The sequence below is a fragment of the Carassius carassius genome, chromosome 45, assembly GCF_963082965.1.
Source record: "Carassius carassius chromosome 45, fCarCar2.1, whole genome shotgun sequence".
NCBI classification, from domain to species: Eukaryota; Metazoa; Chordata; class Actinopteri; order Cypriniformes; family Cyprinidae; genus Carassius; species Carassius carassius.
In genome coordinates, this window is record NC_081799.1 from 16,121,293 (window position 1) to 16,145,666 (window position 24,374).

General features: G+C 37.1%; 3 protein-coding genes across 3 annotated transcripts; 1 reads left to right on the forward strand and 2 right to left on the reverse strand.

Moving 5' to 3' along the window:
* Positions 1–489: 489 nt before the first annotated feature.
* On the forward strand, positions 490–14,874 carry LOC132127568 (jhy protein homolog). The gene is made up of 9 exons (XM_059539488.1): positions 490–629; positions 845–1,190; positions 3,801–4,329; positions 8,623–8,727; positions 9,566–10,125; positions 10,508–10,793; positions 12,654–12,740; positions 13,287–13,421; positions 13,559–14,874. Exons 2-9 carry the CDS (start codon positions 847–849, stop codon positions 13,745–13,747), a joined length of 2,235 nt encoding a protein of 744 aa, XP_059395471.1. The 5' UTR covers positions 490–629; positions 845–846; the 3' UTR covers positions 13,748–14,874.
* Positions 14,875–16,059: 1,185 nt separating this feature from the next.
* LOC132127371 (brain-specific homeobox protein homolog) lies at positions 16,060–18,725 on the reverse strand. The gene is made up of 3 exons (XM_059539211.1): positions 17,871–18,725; positions 16,985–17,175; positions 16,060–16,855 (listed from the first exon to the last, which is right to left on the reverse strand). The coding sequence occupies exons 1-3, from the start codon at positions 18,121–18,123 to the stop codon at positions 16,616–16,618; spliced, it is 684 nt and encodes a 227-aa protein (XP_059395194.1). The 5' UTR covers positions 18,124–18,725; the 3' UTR covers positions 16,060–16,615.
* A 2,291-nt stretch (positions 18,726–21,016) lies between these two features.
* Positions 21,017–23,899, reverse strand: LOC132127323 (lens fiber membrane intrinsic protein-like). Its single transcript, XM_059539131.1, has 5 exons — positions 23,743–23,899; positions 22,306–22,498; positions 21,912–22,061; positions 21,433–21,567; positions 21,017–21,189 (listed from the first exon to the last, which is right to left on the reverse strand). Exons 2-5 carry the CDS (start codon positions 22,478–22,480, stop codon positions 21,128–21,130), a joined length of 522 nt encoding a protein of 173 aa, XP_059395114.1. The 5' UTR covers positions 22,481–22,498; positions 23,743–23,899; the 3' UTR covers positions 21,017–21,127.
* Positions 23,900–24,374: the final 475 nt, after the last annotated feature.

The window sequence follows — 24,374 nt, forward strand, 5'->3', positions numbered from 1 at the left end:
AGTAAAAAAAATTAATTAACCTTTAAATATGAAAGATAAGTGTCACATTGTGCTGTATTTTAATAATTAAAAGGTCTTTGACCTATACAATGGCTTTAAACTTGTGGTGAATTCTTAGCACTGAAGTCATAAGGGTACGAGAAACTCAAATGCTTTAGTAAGTTGCCATCCAGTGCATCATAATCCTACCTTGTGCATCAGCCATCTCGTATTTAATGACCGGTGGTATAAGTTAAGTGTCAAATCTAATCATCCCCTGCGTTTTTAATGTAAACCCAACCACGGAAGGCTAAAATTGCTTATAAATCATGACGTTACTTAACGTTTCAACGCTCTAAAAGTTTTACTAAAAGTTTTCCCTTTTATATAGGTAGATATGTTGTTACTAAACATAACAGAAATACGTAGTGGCTGCAACCCTAATGTCTTCTGCAACTCGTCAAGAGTGTCCGTCAGAGGAGCAAGGAATAGCTCTGCGCAGGCGTGGACCGCCTTGGCGTCCATGTTTCCACGGCAACAGTTTAGCAAACTAAACGTTCCCTGACAATGAACGTCTCATCTTTCGATGTAGATACCAGGTAAAACAGAACCATTAAATCTGGAGCACATTCAGTGGGTTTTTATACCAGGTAATGTTTTAGCTCTTGTAGAAGCGATATACATTATTTCGGCGTTTAAGGTGCCTTTTCTAAATTAAAACATGGGTTGAACCAGGGTTAAACAGAGTCGATTTGCAAATTCAGTAAACAACCGAATAAACTACCAAACATTTAAAGTAAATGCATATCTAAATTAAACTTAAATGTGTTTTCACCACTCCTTAATGCTGATTCTGTGATATTAGCCATGAAAACGATCGCCTCTGAGCAACGACGCCATCACGAGCTCAACGGGCCTGATGCACTGCAACAGACAAAAGTCAAATTCAGCATCAGCAGTGACTCCATCGATAGTCCAAGGAATAATGTGCCTGCTTCACCGCTAACGTGGTACTCAGAGTCAGATACTGAGAGTTTGGTACAAGAGAAGGAGTACCAGCGAGAGCTCCAGGTGCGCATTGACCTCCTCTCTGCTGACAACCCAAAACAACATGATGCCAAGACTGACAGTGAAGAACCAGAGCATCTTGATGTTTGTGATAGTCTGGATCTGAAACCAAGAGAGGTCAAAGGACCACACGAGCCACTGAGGTAAGACAACAGTTGGCTATTTTCCTACCATATAAGAGACGAATATAATGATACAATCCTGCCACCAACAGTAATTGACATGACATTTATATAATAATAATAATTGCAAGGCAACACTGAATATTTGTCGCTTTTTAAAAGACAAAATTCTGTCATCATTTACTCACCCCCATGTCGTCCCAAAACCTGTATGTCTTTTTCCTCTGTGGAGCACAAATGCAGATATTTTGAGTAAAGTCTTGGTACTTTTTTGTTGTTGTTGTTCATATAGTAACCAAAACTGCTTTTTACTTCCTTTAAAACAACTTTTGGAGAAAATAATAAAAGTCAAACTAGTTGTAAATGATGACAGTAGTTTTTGCTGTACTCTCTTAGTGATTGCAAAATGATGACCCCTACCCGTCAAATGTTAATGCAGGTGGTTGTTTGCCAAATCGGGCCTGTATTTTAGTATACAACACCCTTATGACTCCTAAAGGCTTATGTAGAGGTATCATACATCCTACGTATGTTTAAAATGATCTTTCAAGCACATCCAGTTGCACAAGCTCAGGTGGTGGTTATGACAAATTTAAAGAATATTTTTTTCAGTTCACAGGCAGAAACAGTTCAGAGTGAAGGCTAATAACATCTGTATGGTCGATTCTGTCTATGATCATAATGAATTTTCCTTTAGCTCAAGTTGCATATCTAATATTTACTATCAGATGCCTTTAAGTAAACACTTGTATAGGTGTTACCCAGAGGTTGAAGTACAGAAGAATAAGCCAAGCAATAAACATTCCAGGATCATAACCATGGGCGACATTCAAAACAGCAGCAAGAGTCAAATTTCGACAGTTTTGTAAATGCAGGCAACCTCTTTAAGTTATTCTTCACTGCGCTGCAATATGGTAGCACATTGTTTGATTCATAGGCTACATCCTATAAATATTTTTTTCTTGCCCCCCTGACTTGAGAGTCAGATGTCACCCATGACCATAACTGTCTGATTCATGTTGTGTCTGTCATCTGCTACAAATCTAATTGTCATTTGATTTAAGTACATCATTTATATTTTCCACATGTGAAATTTAAGTAGAATGTATTAAACTGACTAAAAAGGCAATACAGGCAAGAATTCATTAAATGTTTTCCTATTCCTATTGAATGTCCCTCTGTTTTGTATTTCAGGTTTTGCTTCTGTTCATAAAATAGACCGAATAAACAATAGCAATACCTGAAAAACACTAAATTAAATACACCAATCGCCAACAAAATGACTATGAGCTTTTTGTGTTTAGCTGCTCTGCAAACAACCTAGATGACTGACAGCTTTTATTCACATCTAATAGATAATGACAGTCTTTGAAAATGATGTTTGCGCTTGCATTTTAATTGAGCCGAAATACCCACTAATTTTTGTACTTTCCAAACAAGTACCCTCATTTAGGGGAAATTAGATTTTTAGTTTGCAGGACATTACCACAATAAGGTCTCATTCAGCAGTCTGTTAAAAAGCATTTGCTTTGTTACCAATGAATGAACGAGCTCTCTGCGCTGCTGAAACACAGATTGCTGGAATCTGAAGTGTGGATCATCGCATCTGTCTCCACTTCTTCGTCTCCAGCCTAACCGTTGTGTCCGCCACTCCAAATCTGCCTCGGGATAAAAACGCGGCATTTGTTTTAATTTTTTGCAGTCTGATAGCTGATGCGCTGAAGAGGTACTTAACCCCATGCATAGATTTGTCATAATGGTTATGCGAACATTGACAAAGACTTTTTGTTGAAACGAAGCAGCTCTCTCATCATATTTTCATGCTCAAGAATGAAACCCTGCGAATGAATGGTGTGCAGCAATATTTGGCATAATATCATTGTAGCTAATAACTACCCATTTCGTTTACATCCTCTTTACCGCACACATTGTCTTTAAAAAGACTCGAGTCTCGCATTCAGAATGAAATGAGCTGAAAACAATAGTCTGTGTTTCCTATTATTGAATTTTATTCGGACACATTTATATTAGCACGAGAGACTTTGCATGTTAAAGACCCTGACACAGCTGCAAACCCACGGCACATTCTCAAGACCATGTCAGTGGAATCATTACAGAGCCATTCCTTGCCCTTTTGCCCTCATTGGCTGAAGTGCCATGCATGCAGACAGCCTCGTATTTGGCATCATGGGATGTGAAGAGCATCTTGTACTATTCAGAGGCACACAACAAAGAGGCACTCTTCTAATTATTTTAATGAGATCTTTTCATCCAATGATGCTAGGAGCACATTAGGTTGTAGTTTGAACCTATTTCATATGTTTGAATTAGCCATTTGCAAAACTATCCCCAAATTGTGGTCTTCAGTCCCATAGTCATTAGGGATAAGGGAAGGCAGTGGGGGGGGGGGGGGGGGTTTGAGCAAATACAACACGCTATTACCATTTCGCTTCGGCTGAGAAGTGTAGCCGATTTTTTTCCTTGTGTTTTGATGGCTGTTTGAGGCATTCCGACAGCCTTACTGACAATGCCGAAAGACGAGACGAGACGTAGCTAGCCTGCTCTTCAATTGAAAGCTTGTGCCAAGTGTTTGTTGCTTATTTCTTCTTAACTCTTTTTGAAATATTTCAGGCAAGCTCCCCCTGAAAATGAATACACCGACTTGCGCTACGACCCACACTGGAGGAAGAATCTGGAAGGGGCTCATTTTCTCAACCAGCTAAATGCGAGACTTTCTCTCGACTCGTTTGAGGAGTCCGAAGATAGTCTTGAACATTTGGAGAATCTGCCTCTTGGTAGCAGGCAAGAATATGTTGTTGTCAGTAATCCACCCACAGTTCAGATGGACAATGTTTTATCCCCGCCACCTTCATCTCCTTTCCACCTGCACCCACAACAGGAAGACATTCTCGATCCCCCCGAATTAAAAAGTTCTTGCATGTCCTCCGGAGGCACACCACGGGATAATGGAGAGCATCTGAATGTCCGATCAGTTCCTCATTGGAAGAGAAGCTCACAACATCCTTCTAATCCAAGGCCAGTGAGAGCTAGGGAAGATATTGTGGAACGTAACAAAGCAACTCTTGGTATCCATACACATAAGCAGGGGTCTTACCTAAAAGTTCACCAGCAGAAAGACAAAACAGAGGAAACAAAGCAGGTAAGTATTTTAAAGAATGTTCCCTCAGGAAAAATAATATCCTTATTCCTAAACTGTCTTCTGTTTCTTTTTCTGCTTTATTGGCCTTAGCTTATGTAAACCTTAACATGTAACATGTGACCGAGTTGAAGTCCCATTATTGACCACTAGGGGGTGAACTAACACAACATACAGTCTGTTTCCTCAAAGTCAGATGTTAGGGTAGTTTAGGCCCAAGGCTAGTGTTATTCATAGATATTTTCATTCATACCAAAAGGTGACTCCATTTGTATAATTATTTCCACTTACCCAATATCATAACTCAAGTATTGCTATTGGTAAAAAACCAAAACCAAAAAAAAACATAGTGACTAATGACTGTTGCTGTCAGTAGTAGGCATATGTTATAAATCTCATTTTGTTCATTTTTTATAGGCACTTGTTTTTTAATAGAAATTCAGTATTCAAGTTAACCACCTTTGTCAAATTGTAATTTAGTATGAAATGTTGTATTTCTTGTGTAATCTATGTATTTAGATACATTATTTTTTATTTATTCAGTTGTGTGTAGGTTCACATTTTTCTTTTTAGGTACAAAACAGGTCAGATCATGTCTAGCATGACCTGACCTTTATCTTTGCTCTTTTTAAAATCTGAATAAGTGACCTTGGTGTTTTCATTGCTCTGGTTTGAAGGAGACTACACTGCCTGTGTCACGGAAATTAATTTGGCAGAAACACAGAGTCTTCAGATGGAGCATAGAGAAGAGAATGAATCATGTCTGCCTATGTAGTGCCTATTATGAGTTGATCTGCACAACAGTGGCTGTTAAGAACATCAGAGGGGCATGGTTACCAATAGGCTCTTAGTTATCGGTGCACCTGGCCCATGGTATAATTGGCAGGGTTGGCTTGTCTGCACACTGTAGCCCATGTGTATTTGCAACATTTAAGACCTTACCCAGCCCATCTGAGCCCAGTCCCACCTTAATGTCTCACATCAGCTGCATTAGCATAGTGAAGAGCCGTTAGCATTGTGCCTCGGTAAACGGAGAAAAGCGCTCCCTGCTTTAGATGGTACCCCGAATGCGCCAGCAGTGCCCTGGTATGAATTCAGTGCATTGTCTTTCCGAGAAATATGGTGCGCTGTCAAGTTCCATTTATGAGGCAGCATTGTAAGACTTAAAGAGACGGTTAATTGAAACATATTTTATTTATTTTCTCATCTCTTGAATGGAGTGCTGAATCCAGGATTTCCCCAAGAAAATATTATAATAATATCTATTTCTGTCTGGAAAAGAGTCAGATATCAGAATATTTTTTTTTGCTTATGAAAAATATCTGTCAAATCCATTTTTATCCCAGGTAAGGATGAGTGGAATGTATTTAAATATGATCAGTAATCCAACCTGGGCACAAATTATTATTATTTTTATTTTTTTTCAATGCACGACACATTGATGTTGATTTTTAAAATTACGTTTGAATAGAATTATAAATTTGAAAGTTCTTAAACACATTAATGTCTAAATCCTTCAGGAATTCAGTTACATGTGGCAAACTATCATACAACAAGGCTTTTGCAGTACAACATAACACATAAAGAGCATTCAAAATACTTCTGCCACTTGGTTAAAGTTTTGCTTTTTTGTCATTTCCTTACTATGAGAGAGAGCACAAAACCCTCATACCTTATGTTCGTTATGTAGCTAAGCATCTGTTGGTAAATTTGATACACGGCCTGCACTTTTGGCCTTTTATTTGTTATTTTGTGGCCCTGTTACCTTCAAAGGGAATAAAAAGCCCCTTAGCTCCCATCAGTTTTTAGCATCATTATTGAGGCGCGTCTGTTGGGCTTTTAAAAAGCCACTATTTACTCTTTCACAAACCCCTAACTCCCGATAATTAGCTATGTTATTAAATGTACACAATCTCATAATGCACCAACTTCCGACCGGCATGTGTGGGAGTGATGATGAGCTCCAACAGAGACCCCTTTGATAAAGACAGAAGTAGCAGTGCAATCTTCTGCCATTGCACTCAGCCCCAATCCCTCGTCATCCCCCAGACCCTCACTTCAAAGCCAGGAACATAATGTACAATCTCTTAATAGCTCTAGACCAAGGCTCCGTGGCTCTCTGCCACTGTATACCCTACCTCAGTGTAAACACCTAATCAAGATTGCCTGGGCGGTCACAATAGCAACCAAATGCAATTCAAGAATTGCGGCCCTTTGAAGTCTTCATCGCAAAAGCTGTGTTTCCCAGTCTTGAGGAAAATGGCAAGCTCCAATCGCCTGACTTTGTTGTGCCACGTCTCAGCCCAAGAGGCAATTACGGGCCCCAATTTAACAGAATAGATATTACGCAGCTTATGAAGTTCAAAATGCAATTTTGTTTGATCATTTCCTCAATTTGATTGAGATTATTAAAATGGCGGACAAAAGGCAGTGGTCGTGGATGGGGCAGAGTTTGTGGCCTGCTGTGGCTAAGAGGACATGAAGGGCAGGTCTGTGATGTCTGCTACTCATACACCTGTTACAGCAGAGCTCAATCTCTCTACTTGAAATGATACTTGCCCGATACAGGAAAATTAGCTTGGATGCGCAGCCTCCTATTAACCGTGCAGCATAGCACACAATATGGTTTTGCTCTTAAAGATATTTAAATTTATAATGAGGACCGCTGCTGAACTTCTGTGCATTGACTGTTTGCAATTTTGCTCATCTATTGTTTTTGGTGCAGTTTCAAAATGTTAAATTCTGGCCTGTGTGATATTGAAGTACCAATTGCTTTATAAAAAATATGAAGTGGCATCCCTATCAGAACCATGGGCCAGTTGCATAAACTTAGGCTCTATGTTAAGACAGTGTCTAAAGAGCTAGTTTGACCAACTAGCAGTTAACCAAGGGGTCTTTTATTTTGGATTCAATTTACACTAATCTAAGTTTTTATATATCCGAATTTAAACCAGATTTAAAGAAACAATTATATGAGTAACTTTTAAAACTAGTCCTTTTATGCAGTTGGCCCCAGGGTTAGACAAATTTCACAATTGAAGCATCTTTTCAGTTCATGAGTGTGAATTAGATTTGAATTGACCAAATTGACCAATTTACTAAATTGAAATGAAATTCAACATATCATAACATTTTGGTTCATTAATGTTATTGATGCAATATGTAAATTAAATACAGACATTTATAAGTGGATCTATCTATCTGTCTGTCTGTCTGTCTATCTATCTATCTATCTATCTATCTATCTATCTATCTATCTATCTATCTATCTATCCATCTATCCATCTATCTATCTATCTATCTATCTATCTATCTATCTATCTATCTATCTATCTATCTATCTATCTACATTATTCATCCATCCACCTTTTCGGAACCACAGTTGAAGACCAATGGTATACTCAAATATACAGATACAGATAAATAACTGTCCACTCAGTGTCTCTGGCCCAGTAACATTGAAGGCTGTTCACAAATCAGTTCGTTGCACGCATGGCCTTTCGCTAAATAGATAGACCAGCATGGCTGCCTGTTTATTGATGGATATGTTACAACTCAGTCCACTCACTGCTGCATGTGTCTCTTTGACCTTCCTCTATTCACGCTTTCAGAATTAGGCGCATGCATTCAGGGACGCCGCAAGCTGTCAATACCATCGATCAGCGAGAATTGTCCTCAGCAGCCAAAGTGACTGGAAGTTTACTAAATGATTTTCATTACAGCATTAGCTGTAGATATTCCGCCTCTGAACAGGTACATTAAGAAAAATTGAGAGAGTGCACTGATGTAACGTGGCCGTATCTAGACACTTACCTCCGAACTGCTTCGCGAGAATCATTTTAAAGAGAATCAATAAAACACTCTACTAGACACACGTAAGTCAGCTCAGAGGAGCAGTGGTTAGTAATTAAGAATAAAAAGTTGATCAGAAGAAGTCAGTTGAATTGGTATGCTTGCCAGACACTCAGGGACAAATTATTTTATAGACAAACCTGACTGTCTGTCAGCTCCATTTTTTTGAGTAGGTGGATGATTTATTGCAGCTGTCAGAATACATTTATGCCAAACGCTATGTGTAATTTATCACCCGGACATTTCTTCTCATACTCATAGATGTATTTGTTTCGCTCTCATGGTGCACAGTTTGCCCCTGTTGTTTGTGGTCAATAGTTGAATATAAATATCAGGTGACATAATAGCATTTCATCGATATGGCAACAGTTGAATTGTTAAAAGGAGGCTTATCAAGCAGTCGAGCCTTTACTCCCCTCTCCCTTCTTTCTTCTCTTCTCACAGCCCAGGCAAACCTCCTACAAGACTATCAGCACTCATAGCCCGGAGAGTCAAGACAATGTCTGGGATCTCGAGCTGATGTGGCTCCAAAAAACACAAAAACTGAAGGTAGAGCTCACTTTATTGATTCCATCCATCTCTATCTGTGCAGACGTAGGTGGGGCTGTTTGGCACAATCCATTGCCTTAATGCATAACAGTCTGCGAGGGCTTCCTCTCAAGATGAAAATGTCTGCACAGTGGGCACACTGTCGCCCAGGATTTCATTTCTGATGTGATGGACACAATTTCTGATAGAGTTGTTCAGGCACAATGGAGCCTCTGAAATGTCTTGAAAAGGAGCCTGTGCTGAGGAAAGAGGGGGAATGGAGAAGCATCATTATTTTGAGCACTTGAACGGTCACCTTAATGCCAGCAAGCAGAGGAGTGTAAATATTTTCCCATTAAGAATGGTGCCAGCCGGTGTTGGCTAAATCAGTAGCATTGCATGCTGAGGCACAGCCTCAGACCTCACAAGAATAATGTCTGTAGGTCTCACGTGAATGCCAGGCTCACCACAAAGAAGCATTATATAAATGCTCCTGTCTTTATTTCTCCTCGGTTATGAAACTATCCTTGAAGCCACATAATATAAGGACATATCTCTGCTCAAAGAGATGTATTCTTTTAGCCAATTAGAGTGCGTGGGGCACTATTTCCAAAATCTTTGTCACGACTTGAATTTGAAATTTAATTTTTAAGGGGCATTATTTTGTTCAAATTGATTTTGCCCAAAGAGCCCTCGTCATACTTGGGGAAATTGTCATATATGCGAATATCATCCTTTTGTGCCTACAGACTTTGAAAAACAACATCTAGAATTTAGCTTCATGTCATCTTAACACAGAATACATCTTAAATGCTTTAGTCATAATTTCCTTTTTGTTTTTGTATCCTTCTTACTGCAGATCCATAAGGAAAAAAAGGAACGGAAGAGAAGGGAACGAACCAGCAACCACCCAGATCAGCTCAAGCCTCCAGTTCCTGAATCCAAACCCAAAGCTCACCTTACAGAGAGAAGCGTCATCAATTCAGATATTGTAGCGCAGGACTCTGAGGAAGCTTGGACCCATGACCCGCTACAACACCATTCTGGACTTCCATCTCACACTCATGCTCCACCGACTGTCAACCTTAACATAAACCTCCACACACCTGCTAATCACGCACAGCCACTGAATCTTTCCCAGAAAGAGACCATTTTTACTCTTGTTTCTCAAGCGCTGCAATGGGATAGGCCTGATCTGTTTAACCAACTCTTTTTACAACAAGGTTATCCATTTTACCCATATGTGCCTCCTAATTCAGTAGGGCAGATGGGATTGGCTCCAAAACCTGTTGTATCTTCACCAGCCCCGAAGTCTGGAGTGGTACAAGCTGTGGACATAAGTGTTCCTCAGAGGCATACTGGGAAACCCACTCCTAATACATTAGAGAAGTCATCATTCAGGAATCACAGTAGACTCAGGCAAGTCCAGAAACATCAAACACTACTATACTATTTTTAAGGCTGCAGTGTGTCATTTTTCAATCAGTTTATTGTGGGTCATTGACACTCATATTTAGCTATACCTGTTAATTTTCGAAAACATGCAATTCATACATTTAATGACTTTTATACACCATTTCTGTAATATAATATAATATAATAATATAATAATATTATAATACAGCTTTCATGATGACATAATAAAAAAAGCCTCATTAGAATGACCATAAATTCTTAAAAAAACAAACCTTATTAAGTGTTAGGCTAGATGTTTTATTATTCTTTCTTAGGAAAAAAAAGAAGCATATTTTACATGATAAATATAAACTTTGCATAAATGTTATGCTCCTTGTTTCCATAGGATACCAATGCTAAAATTGCCCACGTCTCCTCAATTGGAGACCAGCCACTATCCATCTGAGCTTTTGCCCAGTGATGAGCAGAGCGTGGGACCCTGTGCGCCCCCAACACAAATCTCTGGTCCTTACACAGTGCTGCCCCCTATAGCCCGAGCTATCGGCAGTGACGCTGAACTCTGCTCAGATAGATCAGAGCAGCATCTGAATCCAATCCACAAAAGCAGCTCAGAAGGTTACCTTTCACAGATGGAAAAACAGAGACAGCTGAAGGCACAATCAAATTATAAGGTGTGTATATATGTGTTTAGATTTTTTTATCATTTATCTAGTATGTGACTTATATTTTATAGCCTGGTACTACTGGGCTGCAAACAAGTTTTCAGTCTTTAAAATAAATGTAAAATATAATATGTTATTTATAATATTATAGAGATTTTTTCACAGTATAAAATAAATTATATTTAAATATACATTTTATGAAGGGAGAATCTTGTAAGGAATCATACTTATTGGTACATGGCATCAAAAAGTTTTAAAACCCCAGATTTAACCCCATTCTTGTAATAATTAGCAATATAGCAAAATAAATAGCATAATAACTACAACGCCCAGTTTATACCTTTAAATTGCCATGCCAGTATCTCAATGGGGCTTGTTGCAGATGTAACAATTATTGTGTGGGCCGATTCACACAGCAGGTTAATTGTATAAGTAATTGAGGACACTCTTAATTGCAATGAGATGATGATATAAGACACAGTCACAAAGACGACATTGAAAAGCGTTAGAGGATAAGGTGATTAAGCAGCACCCCCGTCTGTGCAGAGCAGGGCTGGTAAGATGGTGATTTGCATTTAATGATGGCCTCTTTGTCCTCTAGCACCTTGAGTTCTGCAGGAAAGTCCCTCTCAGGAACAGATGTACTCAAACGCTGCCATTAAAACAGAGAGGATATTTATGTTTACTAAATATTTGTGTCTGTTCAGTTAAATGAGTGATGGAAAGTTCACCCAAAAATTTAAATGATGGCATCACTTACTTACCCTCATGTCATTTGTGTATGACTTACTTTCTACTGTGGAACTGTTTTTGTTCATATGATGGAATAGGGGTCCAAAACAACATCAAACTATGACTGTCATTGTAAAGAGGAGAATATATATAGTAAAACATATATATTTATGTTTTTTCAAGAACTTCTTTTGTGTTCAACAAATGAAGGAAAGTTGTATTTTAAAAAATTAACATTTTCTGAAAATGTACTCACCTTAAGGCCATCCACAATGTAGATGAGTTTGTTTCTTCTTCTTGAAGATGTGTAGCATTACATCAAAAACTCTCAAATGGGTCCTCTTTGGTGAATGGATGCTGTCAAAATGAGAATCCTAACAGCTGATAAACACACCACACAATAATCCACAAGACTTCAGTCCATGAATAAACGTTTTGTGAAGTGAAAAGGAATGCGTGTTTAAAATAAACACATTCTTAATTAAGACATTTTTAACTTTAACCATTGCTTCCGACTAAAATCAGAGTTCTCTAATCATAATATTGCTTTATGCACAGATCAAGCACCATTTACAATCGTCCAAAACACTTTTTAACAAATATGTTGGTGGATTTTGATGTGAAAAGATTTTTTGGGTGAACTATCCCTTTAAATTGTTGTGGTATCTGTGCTATTAGGCTTCTAGGTCAGTAAAATTCTTGGTGCCACATGAACATTTTTTAAGGTCACAATTTAAGGATCATTTTGTCATGGAACACATCCACTTGATGCTGTATCCGGATTATGCGGTTCTTACACCATAAAACCAATTGCTTTCCTGGGAGAAGCTTGCTCTCCTCACCTTGATGTGCCCGCCATCATGTCTCATAGGATTACGGGATACATTTGTAAAACAGCTAGTCTGGCAGACCAAGGGGAAGCAGATCAGAGTGGAAAACAGCTGTCCTGCAGTGTCCATGACCAATGGCTGGATCCTGAGAACCTGAAGGAGCCTGACCTGATTAGTGCTTTTGTTTGCGGATTGTTGCATGAGGGCACTATAGGATTAAGACCGTTTTTCTCACAGTATCTTCACTATTTAAACATCCATGTGGATAATGAATAAATATATATGCATTACAAATTTGTCTTCTCAGGCTTATTCACTGAAGGACTACAAAAACATGAAACAGGAGGTGAGGCTTGGAGGTCTTGGACCAACAAACACAATACCAGAAGCTGTGGTAAATACTCACTTCAGATTGTATAAAGACTTAAGCATATGACGATATTCACAAATAATGTTGTTTAATCAGAATAATTTGTGTGTGTGGAGATTTAGGAGAAAGACTCAATGGATAATTGGTGATCTCCTTGTTGAATATTGATTTAGCTAATCCCTAATTGCTACGTCCAATTGTCAAGTGAGGGCTGTGTCTCAATAACCCCCTCTTTTCATTTCCTCATGAATTTAAAAGACTTGTGTTTCTGAACACAATAGAAATGGACCAACTAATCTAATGAGCAAAGCTCTCAAAAAGCAAACGGAGACATTTTCCAGCTCGGCTGATGTAAAAATTTCAAATAAAATAATAGTTTTCGCACAGCCTGAGAGAAGTGTTAACACTGATTCTGAAAGGGATGATGAGTTTTATTTGGGTTTGTTTGCTGCTGTTGAGTAGCTTCATGGAGTGAAATTCAAAGAAACAGAGGGGCCTCAAAGAAGAAATGGCTTAGGTAATTAAAGTTCCCTTTTGTAATCTTGCTGCTCTTTCTTTCACTGCTGTCAGGAAGAGAAAATTAGACGACAGAAGCTGTATTCAAATGTGATCCGCGAACAGAACAAGAAGATAAGTAGGATTCCCTCTCTGTCGGCCAAGGACCCAGTGGGCAGTGACAACAAGGACATCATTCCCAGGAGGAAGGTAAGAGAATCTCATTCTGAAAACATGAGCTTTATCTAATCTCTACATCATATATTGTATGTCTTTCATCCCAAGTGGTTTACGTGTGTATGTTATCATATTTGTATTTCTTTTCTTTTTATTTATTTTTTGACCAGGCTTTAGAATATGCCAAAACGATTGCAAAGCCCAAACCCCCTCCAAAGCCAAAGGACAGAAGCAGAGAGCAGAACTTGAGCACGCGGTTTGAAATGGACCCATTCCATCTGCCCACTCTGGAGATGCTGAGACGGCACGAGGAAGAGAAACGTGCAGTGGCTCGCTTCAGAACCATTCATGCTATTTAATTTTAAAAAGCACCATGCATACATGAGTTTTATCAATTGCACTTCTATAGAACCCTTATTTTTCCTTGCTTTAACTGTGTGTACTGTATATATGCATACTACTCATTATAATCCCGCTCAGTTGCAAATCACTGGAAGTGGAACAGGTGCGTAACATGTAATCCACTACATACTCGTTTCAAAAGCCATTTTTTAATCTAAAGAAATCTCGAATGAAATGCTGTGGGGTTTTGTTGCTTGGCTTTGCATTATCCTGCTATTTTCCCATTGTTTCAATAGATCTGTGCACAAGAGCAATCTCTTAAAGCACACCTGGATGCACCATTAACCCAGTGTAATGTACCGTTTTCTGTCAGTTCCCGACTATTAGTCTGATTATATCCACTTTCGCCTGCTCTTTTCTTTCACCAAATAGGTCAAATAAGGATGACACTTTGAAGCCACCCTTATTAGAACACACAAACTTGTATTCTGTATTTTAAAGTGATAATTTTCCCCCTAAAACAAGCTCAAGCACCAATTTCTTTAATGGAAGCTTTAGATCGTTATCAAAGAGCTATTTACTCCTATGTAATATTTTAATTAGATTATAGCCTCTATTTAACCCATCATGTCTGCTTTTATACTCTGTGTTTTCAGTGTTAAGCCTCAGAGGCGAGGCTAATAAATGCTGGACCTTTTGAATTAATGAGAAATGCTGCCTTTCCAGACCGACTCTCTTTGCATCTTTTATTTTTTTCACCCTCTCTCTCTTTTTTCCTGCCATTGAAATCAGTTAATTGAAGGGGTCTCTCTCAACCGCACATGAAGGAGGTTGAATTAGCATCCCTTTTTACGGATTGGGAGACTGAGGCAGGCTTTGATCTGTGGGCAGTGCTGAAGGAGGCGGCAAGCCCCCTGAAAATGAGCTGATGGCTCTGCTATTAGAGCAACATGCAGATGCGTCCATGTGTTGCAAAACGCTTAATCTTTTAATTGATCACCTTCCGCACAGCCTATTCTCTTGCAGTGTTTTATTTTCCGCGGCTAAATCAGAATCACGTTTTGAAAACGACATGAATTGCTTTTCAAAGGGTGGAAGTGTGCCACATACCCTGTTAGAGTAAAAAAAAGGGGCTGTTGCCGCAAATGAATGCGAGCCACTCCTTGCTACACGTTAACATTAGTATTTTATTAAAAAATGTATATATATATATATATATATATATATATATATGCTATTTATTTATTTATTTATTTTTACAAAATATTTTAGACGAGTCTAATTAAATTTTATTAAAACTGCTGTGAAGTATCTTCTTCAGTTAAGAACTAAACCCCTCTCATCGGAACTCAAAAAATGTTGAAGCTATGCAAGTAGCCTATGCCAACAGGGTTTTCAAATAACGTTTCAGTAACAACAAAAGTTGACAAGAGTGAACTGACAGAACTGAAATCGTCGCGAGATAGTTGGTAACCATAGCAACGGCTGCGCGATCCGGACGGTAGCTGGGCCTACTTCAAAAAAGTAGGCTACTGTTGGCTTATTTTTATCATGTTATTATAGATTTACACATCAGAAATATAACACGTTAACCGTTTGTAAAACAATTGATCGCTAGAAACTCTAAAAGGTAAAAAATTAAGCCCTACTGACTGATATTCCGTTTAAACATCCGTAAAAGTTATTGAGTAATTCACACCCTGAAACTAAACTGCAATAACTACACCGTTATTTGACTAATAAAATTCATGCCAAGTCGCATAAAGCTAAAACGATACTAACAGAACAATGGCCAAGTGTGTCATAAAACTGAATTTAACATTTGGCATAGGAATAGTGTAGGCTAATAGTCAACAGTATAAGGACAAATTGGTGTATATCGATTGTCCAAAAACAATTCCAATATTCTCACTCCATTCCCACATAAATAATATTTACCACACATCCGATTTCGAAAATATGCTCACATTCAGATTCCAATCTCTGAAGCACGGTTGATTTCAGAATATTAATACTACTGATTCTCATATTCTAATCCTTAAAGTTAGTCCCATTTATTAGCTATATCTATCCAGATATTCCCATTCACTTTATAGGCTATTTATCCAGTTATCAATGAAGAATAGGGGGAAAATGACAAACAAGGAGCAGAGCTAAATCATGCATTCTCATGCATTCGTGCATAGATATGATGCAAATACTAGTTTTTATTGACAAATCAATAGATTTTTCCATGTGATTTCTATTTATTATTATTATTCAGTCTAATATTAGTGTTAATACTGTTGTTATGTATAATCTGGACTATTATTAGTTTCTCTAATAATGTTCGAAATTGTGATAACCCGCAGCTTTGAGGCATTTATGAATTCATAAGCTTTCAAAGCACAAAAAGACGCAGCTCGTTTAAGAATTGTCTTAGATAATTCACTCAATGTACATTTGTTTATATACATTATTTGTTTTAACAAATGGCAAGTCACAGTTTTTGAGTTCATAAATATGTCAGTCTACAAAATTCCAACCAATATCATTGTCTCGCTAAAGTGCTGAATATCATGTTACACTTCAATTGTAATGAAAATTAATGGTTACATCTCTCGAATGATTGTTTATCAAGTACATCATAAATCTATTTACAGACTGTCAGTACATTATATCATTCATTCCAAATTTACAAAATGGTCAAAGTCGTCCGACACCAAGCAATGACTATTGGGATAATAATATTAATAATAATAGTAATAATAATGTGGATTAGACACGTATCATTTAAAGTCCTTCAGCTGTCCAGAATTTTCTTAAGCGCTTGAACAGTATAACAGTAGACAAATGCTCTCTCTCAAAAAAAAAAAAAAAAATTAATTGTTCATGTGGTGATGATACTAGAGTAAATGTTCAGGAGAGCAAATGTCATCTTCAATATCGACATCATCTTCATTGTCGTCCAGCGTGTATCTGTCCGGGCTCATGCCGTTTTTACCGTCTGTACTTTTCTCGTGCATTTCGCTCTCGCTCGTGTTCTCCAGCGATCTGTCTACATCATTTGGGTTTTTCTGGTCGTCTTGTGTTTTCCTCAGTTGCTTTTTATGCTTCATCCTGCGGTTCTGAAACCACGTCTTTACCTGCGCAAGGCAAACGAATGATAAGCCTTAGTGAACTCATGATTCGTTTTCATAAAAGGTTTGTTAGCACATGTAAGATCTTAAAAATGTTATCTAAGTTCTTCAACTATAGCTATTAATCGTTATTACCTGTGTTTCCGATAGACTGAGCGCAGTAGCCAGTTCCACGCGCTCAGGTGTGGACAGATATCTCTGGATCTCGAACCTTTTCTCCAGTCCGGATAACTGTGAGTCTGAGAACACTGTTCTGGCCTTTCTGCGTCTGCAGTGCTTCCCCGGTAAATCGGGGTGATGCTGAAATAACGCAGGCATCTGCATTCCTTTTGCAATGGAAACAATGGTAATCATTAATACATTTTGTTCGAATTTAGATTAAGCTTGCAGCCTTGTAGAAAATTTTCAAATTAACAGCGCAGGTGAAAGCGAAAAGTGAAAAACGTACAATATAAATCAGAGAAATATATATTTCTTGTTTTAATCTAGTTAATTGTTTTATTATTTTTTCCCCCGTAAATAATATAATCGATTAAAAAAATACAGATGTTGTTTTAATTTACAGGTGATTTAAAAAATAATAAGAATTATTATTATTATTATTATATAATCATAATAATATGGGGTTACTAATATAATTTACAAATTTAGAATTTACAAATTCTAACCCTTAAAAATACGGTCGTGCAATGCAGTCACAATAATGGAAACATATTTAATAAGATTTGACTTGAATAAAACCAATTGATTTGAATGTTATACCACACGAAGCCAATTTTAGGTTAATTGACATCATATGCTACATTTCCAGCATATTATTTTCACTGTACCATTATACCAATATTAAGGTTTAGTTTATGGAATGATTTCTAAAATATTAACTGAAATAACTTAGGCCTGTTTGATATCTTTCATTCATAGCCACAAAGATACGCCACTTTGTAAGCATACATCCATTAAATGCATATAAATTGCATAATTTTCTTTACGTAAAGGCCCGATTTTAGGGTTGGGTACTTACCGGAGGAGAAAAAGTATGGATGGTGTTCGGGTTTGTGTAGCGGATGATGCGGATGATGAGCCAGTATCGGTGTAGGCATGAGTGGATATCCATACTCTATAAGAGGCATCCGGGAGGCAAGAGAGTTTGAAAAGGGCGAGGGAAACACCTCTCGCAAAGGTTTAGGTTTATGTAGTAAAATATCTTCAATGAAGAACGACGTTGACCTTTGAGCCGGCATCTGGGGGACCGGAGAAATGTAGTTCAGATTCATCTCAAAACTTAAAAAACAGGGACAGTCCGTGGGTCTTTTGATGCCTGTGTCGCAAACAGAATCACTCAGTTGGTCCCAGTCTTCAGGACCTTAAAAGCTGGAACGTAGACTCGTTGGCAACCTGTGCACGCTGGTACAGGTGCAATACTATTTATTTGGATTGAGACTGACAGCAGCAAATCAGGAAGTAGATTAGCACTCAACCAATGGCGCGACGGCTGGGCGGAGGATTGACGATTTATTTACGGATTAATTATGCAGGCGGCGGGAGGAGCGGCAGGGTCGCTCCCCGTGGTGCTGAAAAAGCCTCTCTACAAGAGCCCTGTCCCCGCGACAGTCACTCCGACATAAGCCTACACTTTCACTGTACACTGGCTTAAAAGGCGCGAGGACCCGTCAAGAATCCGAACAAAGGGCTGATAGCGTTTAAAGAATTCAAAATAATGTACCGCACCTGTTGGCTACAATCCATCTGAAACTTGGGTTACCACTACCAGCGTTAAATTAACACTCGTCTTTGCGAGCTCTGTAGCTATTTAACTACGTTTGTTGGATTCTTGCCTAAATTTTTTTTAGCTAATAACCAAAACAACAAAATATTGTGGCTGAAAAAAAATAATTAATAAAACTGTTAACGTTACACATTTTAAGATTCAGTCAGTCACATGCTAACAATTTAGGCTAACGTTAAATGTTTATATCGCGAGTTCTGTAGCCTATTTAAACCTACCTGCAGGATCGTTACTAAACAGCTAAAAGCTAAACAGCTAAAGATGGCCATACAAAACAACTAATTATGAGTGAATTTAACCCAGTGTTAGCCTATATACATTTACAATTTTATAAATAGCGCTTCGTTTTCTGTTACGACCGTTACCATTAACATTTTCATCGCTACCTTTACGAAAAGTATTCTTGGTTTTACAATAAATACAGCGACAAAAACAAAAACATGGTAAATATAGGTAAACCAAGGTAACCACAAATTAACAATTTGCTACAGAAACCAAAGTTTAACCACGGTAACCTATTTGTAGTAAAAAATATGGTGCAATCTGCAAAAAAAAAAAAGTTTGCTATACACTTCTAATACCCCCCCCCCCCCAAATAAATAATAATAATAATAATCTAAACATCTAAGGGTAGCTCCATATTTAAGCCTGATTGCTTTATTAAGGAGAAAATATTTAAATAGGCCTAATGCAAAATAACTTAGGGAAAAAACAATATTTTCTACACGTCTCTTATTCTCATTTCTTGGTTAGGGTTAGGGTTTTTCTTTTTTCATTTATTGGTGAGGGAATATGTAGGCTGTTTGATATAATTTTTTTTATTATTTCATATGACGGTACAGGGCAAACAGGGCTTCCGTGAAATAGGATTTAATTGTAGATATTGAAATCTGCGAGGATACAAGTGTGCTTGAGTTCCGTCTCAACTGATGGAGCGGTAATTTGTTGATATCGTGTTGTCATCACATCTGCAATCACGGGGGCTAATGGTAAAAGTGTTTCATTATTGGCAGAAGTCTTGCAGCAATGCTATTAGGTAATTAGGTTGGATGTTAGAACGGAAGTAGTAATAATCCTCGACCGCAAGATTTCCATTTGATCAGATGAGTTATAGAACAAATTATTTAGCTACTGGATTCAATTGGTCATGAAAATACAGTATTCCTGCAAATCTGAGACAAGGCTTCATTAGTGTTGGTGTATTTCAAGAAAACTGGAGACCATCTAAATTACAGAATATCACCGAGTTTTTCAGTTTTAATGAGTTTGGAATCATTTAATGAGTATCTCTGTCACTCCTGCACGCATGCAGTTATCTTTTCAGAATTATAGTTAGTAGCCTATATTGTGAAGTAGCCTACTTTGCAAGTATACGTAGGCTAGTATACCTATAAAAATCAGTTAAAAAGCATAAAACTTGACTCAAAGTTAAATAAATATGCTTAAGTGAGTGTGCAGTTGTTCTCTTTCAGTTCGATTTTAGTTTTTTACCTTCAACTTGCTCTTCTACAGGTGTGCGTGCGCTTTGCCTCACTCTAAAAAAGCATAAGACTATAACACTATTTAGTGGGATTTATGCTCAAATGTGCTAATGGGGCAAGAAAAAATAATCCTAATGAAATTATTATTATGCAAAATAACCTTTTATGCAATTTTGATTCTAAAGTAAATTCATCTTTTTTTTCTTATTCTTTTTTCCCCCAACGATGTTCAAGTATGTTTTACTGGCAAACGTGATTAAAAAAATGATTTCGTTAAGACTATATGCAAATTTGCTAAAGCTTTACCTGAATACAACAAAACAGGCCTACCTGTCACATCTCGTCTGTTTATACAACGATTTAATGTGGTTTTGGAGCACTGTAATTGAAACCTTTTATTAACTCCACCTGCGCTCCACACTGCTACGAATCATGGGCACAAGTTGCTTTTAGGACAAAACGCGAAAGTAAATGTACTAATGGTGATGGAATCGCCTTTACTTGAGAAGTCGATAGAATCCGCACCCAGAGGCAGTTAAGCAGCTTTTAATAGCCATTTAATCAAGTGAAATTGGGAGACAGCACGCCACTGCGTCACACCTAAGTGGCGAGTTTCTGTAAGAGGCTTGTGGCATTAGCTCGCGCTCCTTACACTGAGAGCAGTTTACATGCTCGAGCAGCTTATTGTGAAATGCCAAGTCTTTATATGTTTTAAAAAGTATCAAAAATATAGTTTCATATTTGTTCACACTAAATAAGCTACCATTAAAAAAAAAGTGCATTTAAATTTTATGTCAGTATCACTTCATAGAAAAAATTACTGAATAAAAGGCAGGGGAAAAACATTATTTTGACTTTTTCATAATATAGACAGAAATAAAGATTGTAAGCATTCACACATTGTTATATTATGATTCTTTATTTCAGTTTTACTTTGTTTTTATTTTCATGACCTAATGGTGTTTGATACCGAAGTGGCTTCCAATACCGATGATAATAAAGCCCAGTTTTCTATTGAGGATTTGACATTCTGGGGCATTCATGCATCCGGTATGCACACATGTAGAAAATTCCTGCAGAAAAACAAAAATATCCACATCAATAAATGAAGTCAAAAAATATTTTGTTTACCTATAATTTACCTTATGTAACAAGGCTGTGATTCTACAGAAAATAACTTTAAAAATAGAAAAATGAGACCTTTATCAGTTGATCATGCATAAGTACACTACATGTACACTAATGAATGTAAAAATGCAAAATAATAAGGTAGCTCATTTAGAGTTGCTGTTTTCAGACTGTAAAACTATCATTACCTGAAAAGAAAGTGAGCACAACAGACACCCATCCAATGATGTAAGACCAGGAGAACCTCCAGTTACCATAGCGTTTACCATAGTAATTTATTGTAACTCCAGTGTACACAGCCATGGCCAGAAACACAAAAAAGCCTTATGGAGAAAAACGAAAGAAGCAGTATAACTCTAACTAAAATAATAATATATTCAATAATTAAAAAAATATATGGTTAAATAATAATAATTAAATGTAACACAATTATTAAACATTATTTAATATTGTTATTATTGTTTTAAGACTACCTGACAAATTCCATGTTCCACAAATTACAGGTTAATTTACTTAACACAATAACAAAAGCAAAACAATAGAATTACACCATCTGCAAAATAAGTGACTTTTTTTTCTCTATGATTACATGCAACAACTAGTTGTAAACACACAACAAGGTTTTCATACTTAAAGGTTATATAAAACAAGAAGAAAGGCAACTTACATGAGATGAAGAACAGAATGCTTGCAGCAAAGGTTTTATCAAACATGTCAAAGGATGAGTAGTGGATGAAGGCCATAACACCGATGAGGATGCCAATGAAGCAGGCCAACAGAGACAAGATCATGAACGCTCGAGTAGCATCCCAGTATGCTGTGAACACACATACACAAGCACATAGACGTCAGAAGGTCATAGGTCATGTTATCACCAGCTCATTTGAACATACATGACTGTTTAAACTAAAATAAAATGTAAAGGTCTAGGGAACAAAATCAACTTTAAAACGCAACATCAAATGCACATTAGATACAACCAATATGTTAAATTCCATGAAAAAAAATTCTATCAAAATCTCTTTCAATTTCTTGCCGATCTGTTGGACCGTAAATCTCACCAATGCTGTCGGTGTGTGTGAAGCATTTTCTGGGCATGCAGTATCTCCACAGCCCCTGATGCATGTAGTTGTTTGAATGATGGTACTGCATCCAATAATCTGTTGCTGTGGAAACAATCAGGAGTATATTGCCCATTCCTGCACAAAACAGCCCTCCTCCCATGAAGCTGTACATTCTGCACCTACAGACAGACTAAAAACAAAAGCACACACATATTTATGGTCCTGTCTACAATCACACATATGGGCAGGTGCATTAATGCAGACACACATAAAGGTCAGGGTTGTGTTAGCATTGAGGGACAGGTGCAGACTCCTGTCAGTGCACTGCACTATTGAGACATGTAAGTGTCTGTAATTGCATAGTAACGAACACATTAGTTCCTCGGAGTGAGCTGAGAGGTTAGCATCAGGAGGCTACTCTCTTTCACTCTCTCTTCCTTCTTTTTTCAGGTAAAGGCTAACAGAGCTCTCAGGTGAAATGGCTTGAAGAGATTGCAATAATGGTAAATAAGACAATCCTTGTTTATAGTGTATATCAAGTTTTTGGATCGATGTGGTTTAAATTCTATTTGCTGTGTTTGTCACTGAATCATTGTCTTTAAAATATTCACAAATATTTTACTTGTATGAATGTGTGGACACAGAAAGAGGTAAAAACTCTTTTTTATAACCATTCAGTAGAGGGCGCCATATAGTTCAACTTCTAATTGGTTTAAAAACAACACTTTTTTTGAGCACTATTTGTCGACTCATTCTTTTAAAATATGTTCAGAATGGAACATTGAGGATTTAAAAAAAGAATAAGAAAATTTTAATTGAAAATAATAATAATAATTAATATAAAATCGGTGTGCAAAATGAGTTTTTATGTAATAATTTATTAATCATTTTAAATGTTTAAAATATTTAAATATCAATTTTTTAATATTTATATGTATTTTTATATACATATAAAACTCAATAGAAATGTCAATAAAAAATACCCCAATATATTTACTTATATTTATAATTTTTACAAGTGTTAAGTGCATTTTGCAAATGTCAACAAACTTGACAGAAAATGTACTAGTCATTTTCTGTCAGGACATTATCCTATCCATTTTTCTACAGTTTTGTTTTTCAAGTGTATTTATAAAAAATAATAATATTTTTTTTTAAATCAATTAATATATTTCTTAATTCATTTGAAACGCCTTGTTATATGTAAATATTTGTAGCTTTACACGGCTTTCTGAGCAGTTATCTTAGAGTTAACACTATACGTTATTGAGTTATACCTGACTGATGTTCATGGAATCATTGTATTCTTGGAAGGTTAAATATTGAGAAAGACAGAAAACAAACAATAGCCAAACATGAACAAATCATTCATCAAAGGTCCATGGTTCTATCAAACAATCAGATAATATAACTATTAAAAGTAGTCACACTTACCTTTGTCAAGGCTTTTAATGAAGTCTAAATAAAATACAGCAGGGCCCTATAATGGCTGTATGCAAGCAGTTTTCCAGCAGCTCTTAGCACTAGCGTTTAACTGGTGAATAGAGAGAACGGGGGAAAGACCAAGCGGAGCGCTGAAACAAAAGAACAGGCAAAAACACAGCCAATCAGCTAGAGCTAGTTTTGTGAATTTGGAATCTGCTGAAGAAACAGAACTATCTACAAATCCTGATGACTGGAGGCTTTCCATTTAGCGGATGCCGCTAACCGGCCTATAGTTGGGAAGAGGCCGAGCGGAAAATCTGGATTGCTGTTGGGCCTAGCATGGAACAATTGCATTTTCAAAACAAGATTTCCATTTTATTGTGGGTTTCATGTTCTGCTACAATCTAGACATATGAAAGTGTGCTCTGTTTTATATCAATTTCCAATTTCTGGTTATACTAGAGGATTTCCATGCAAAGCTTTGAAAAACATCCACAATACAAGTTTGAGGAGTTCATCACTATCTAATTTAAGTGATCAAATGAAATACAATTTACAACAGCCTTGTTCTATAAGCTGCTATAAAAGCAACTGTTAAATGAATAAATGAGTATTATAAATATGAATAACCAAACCATTAT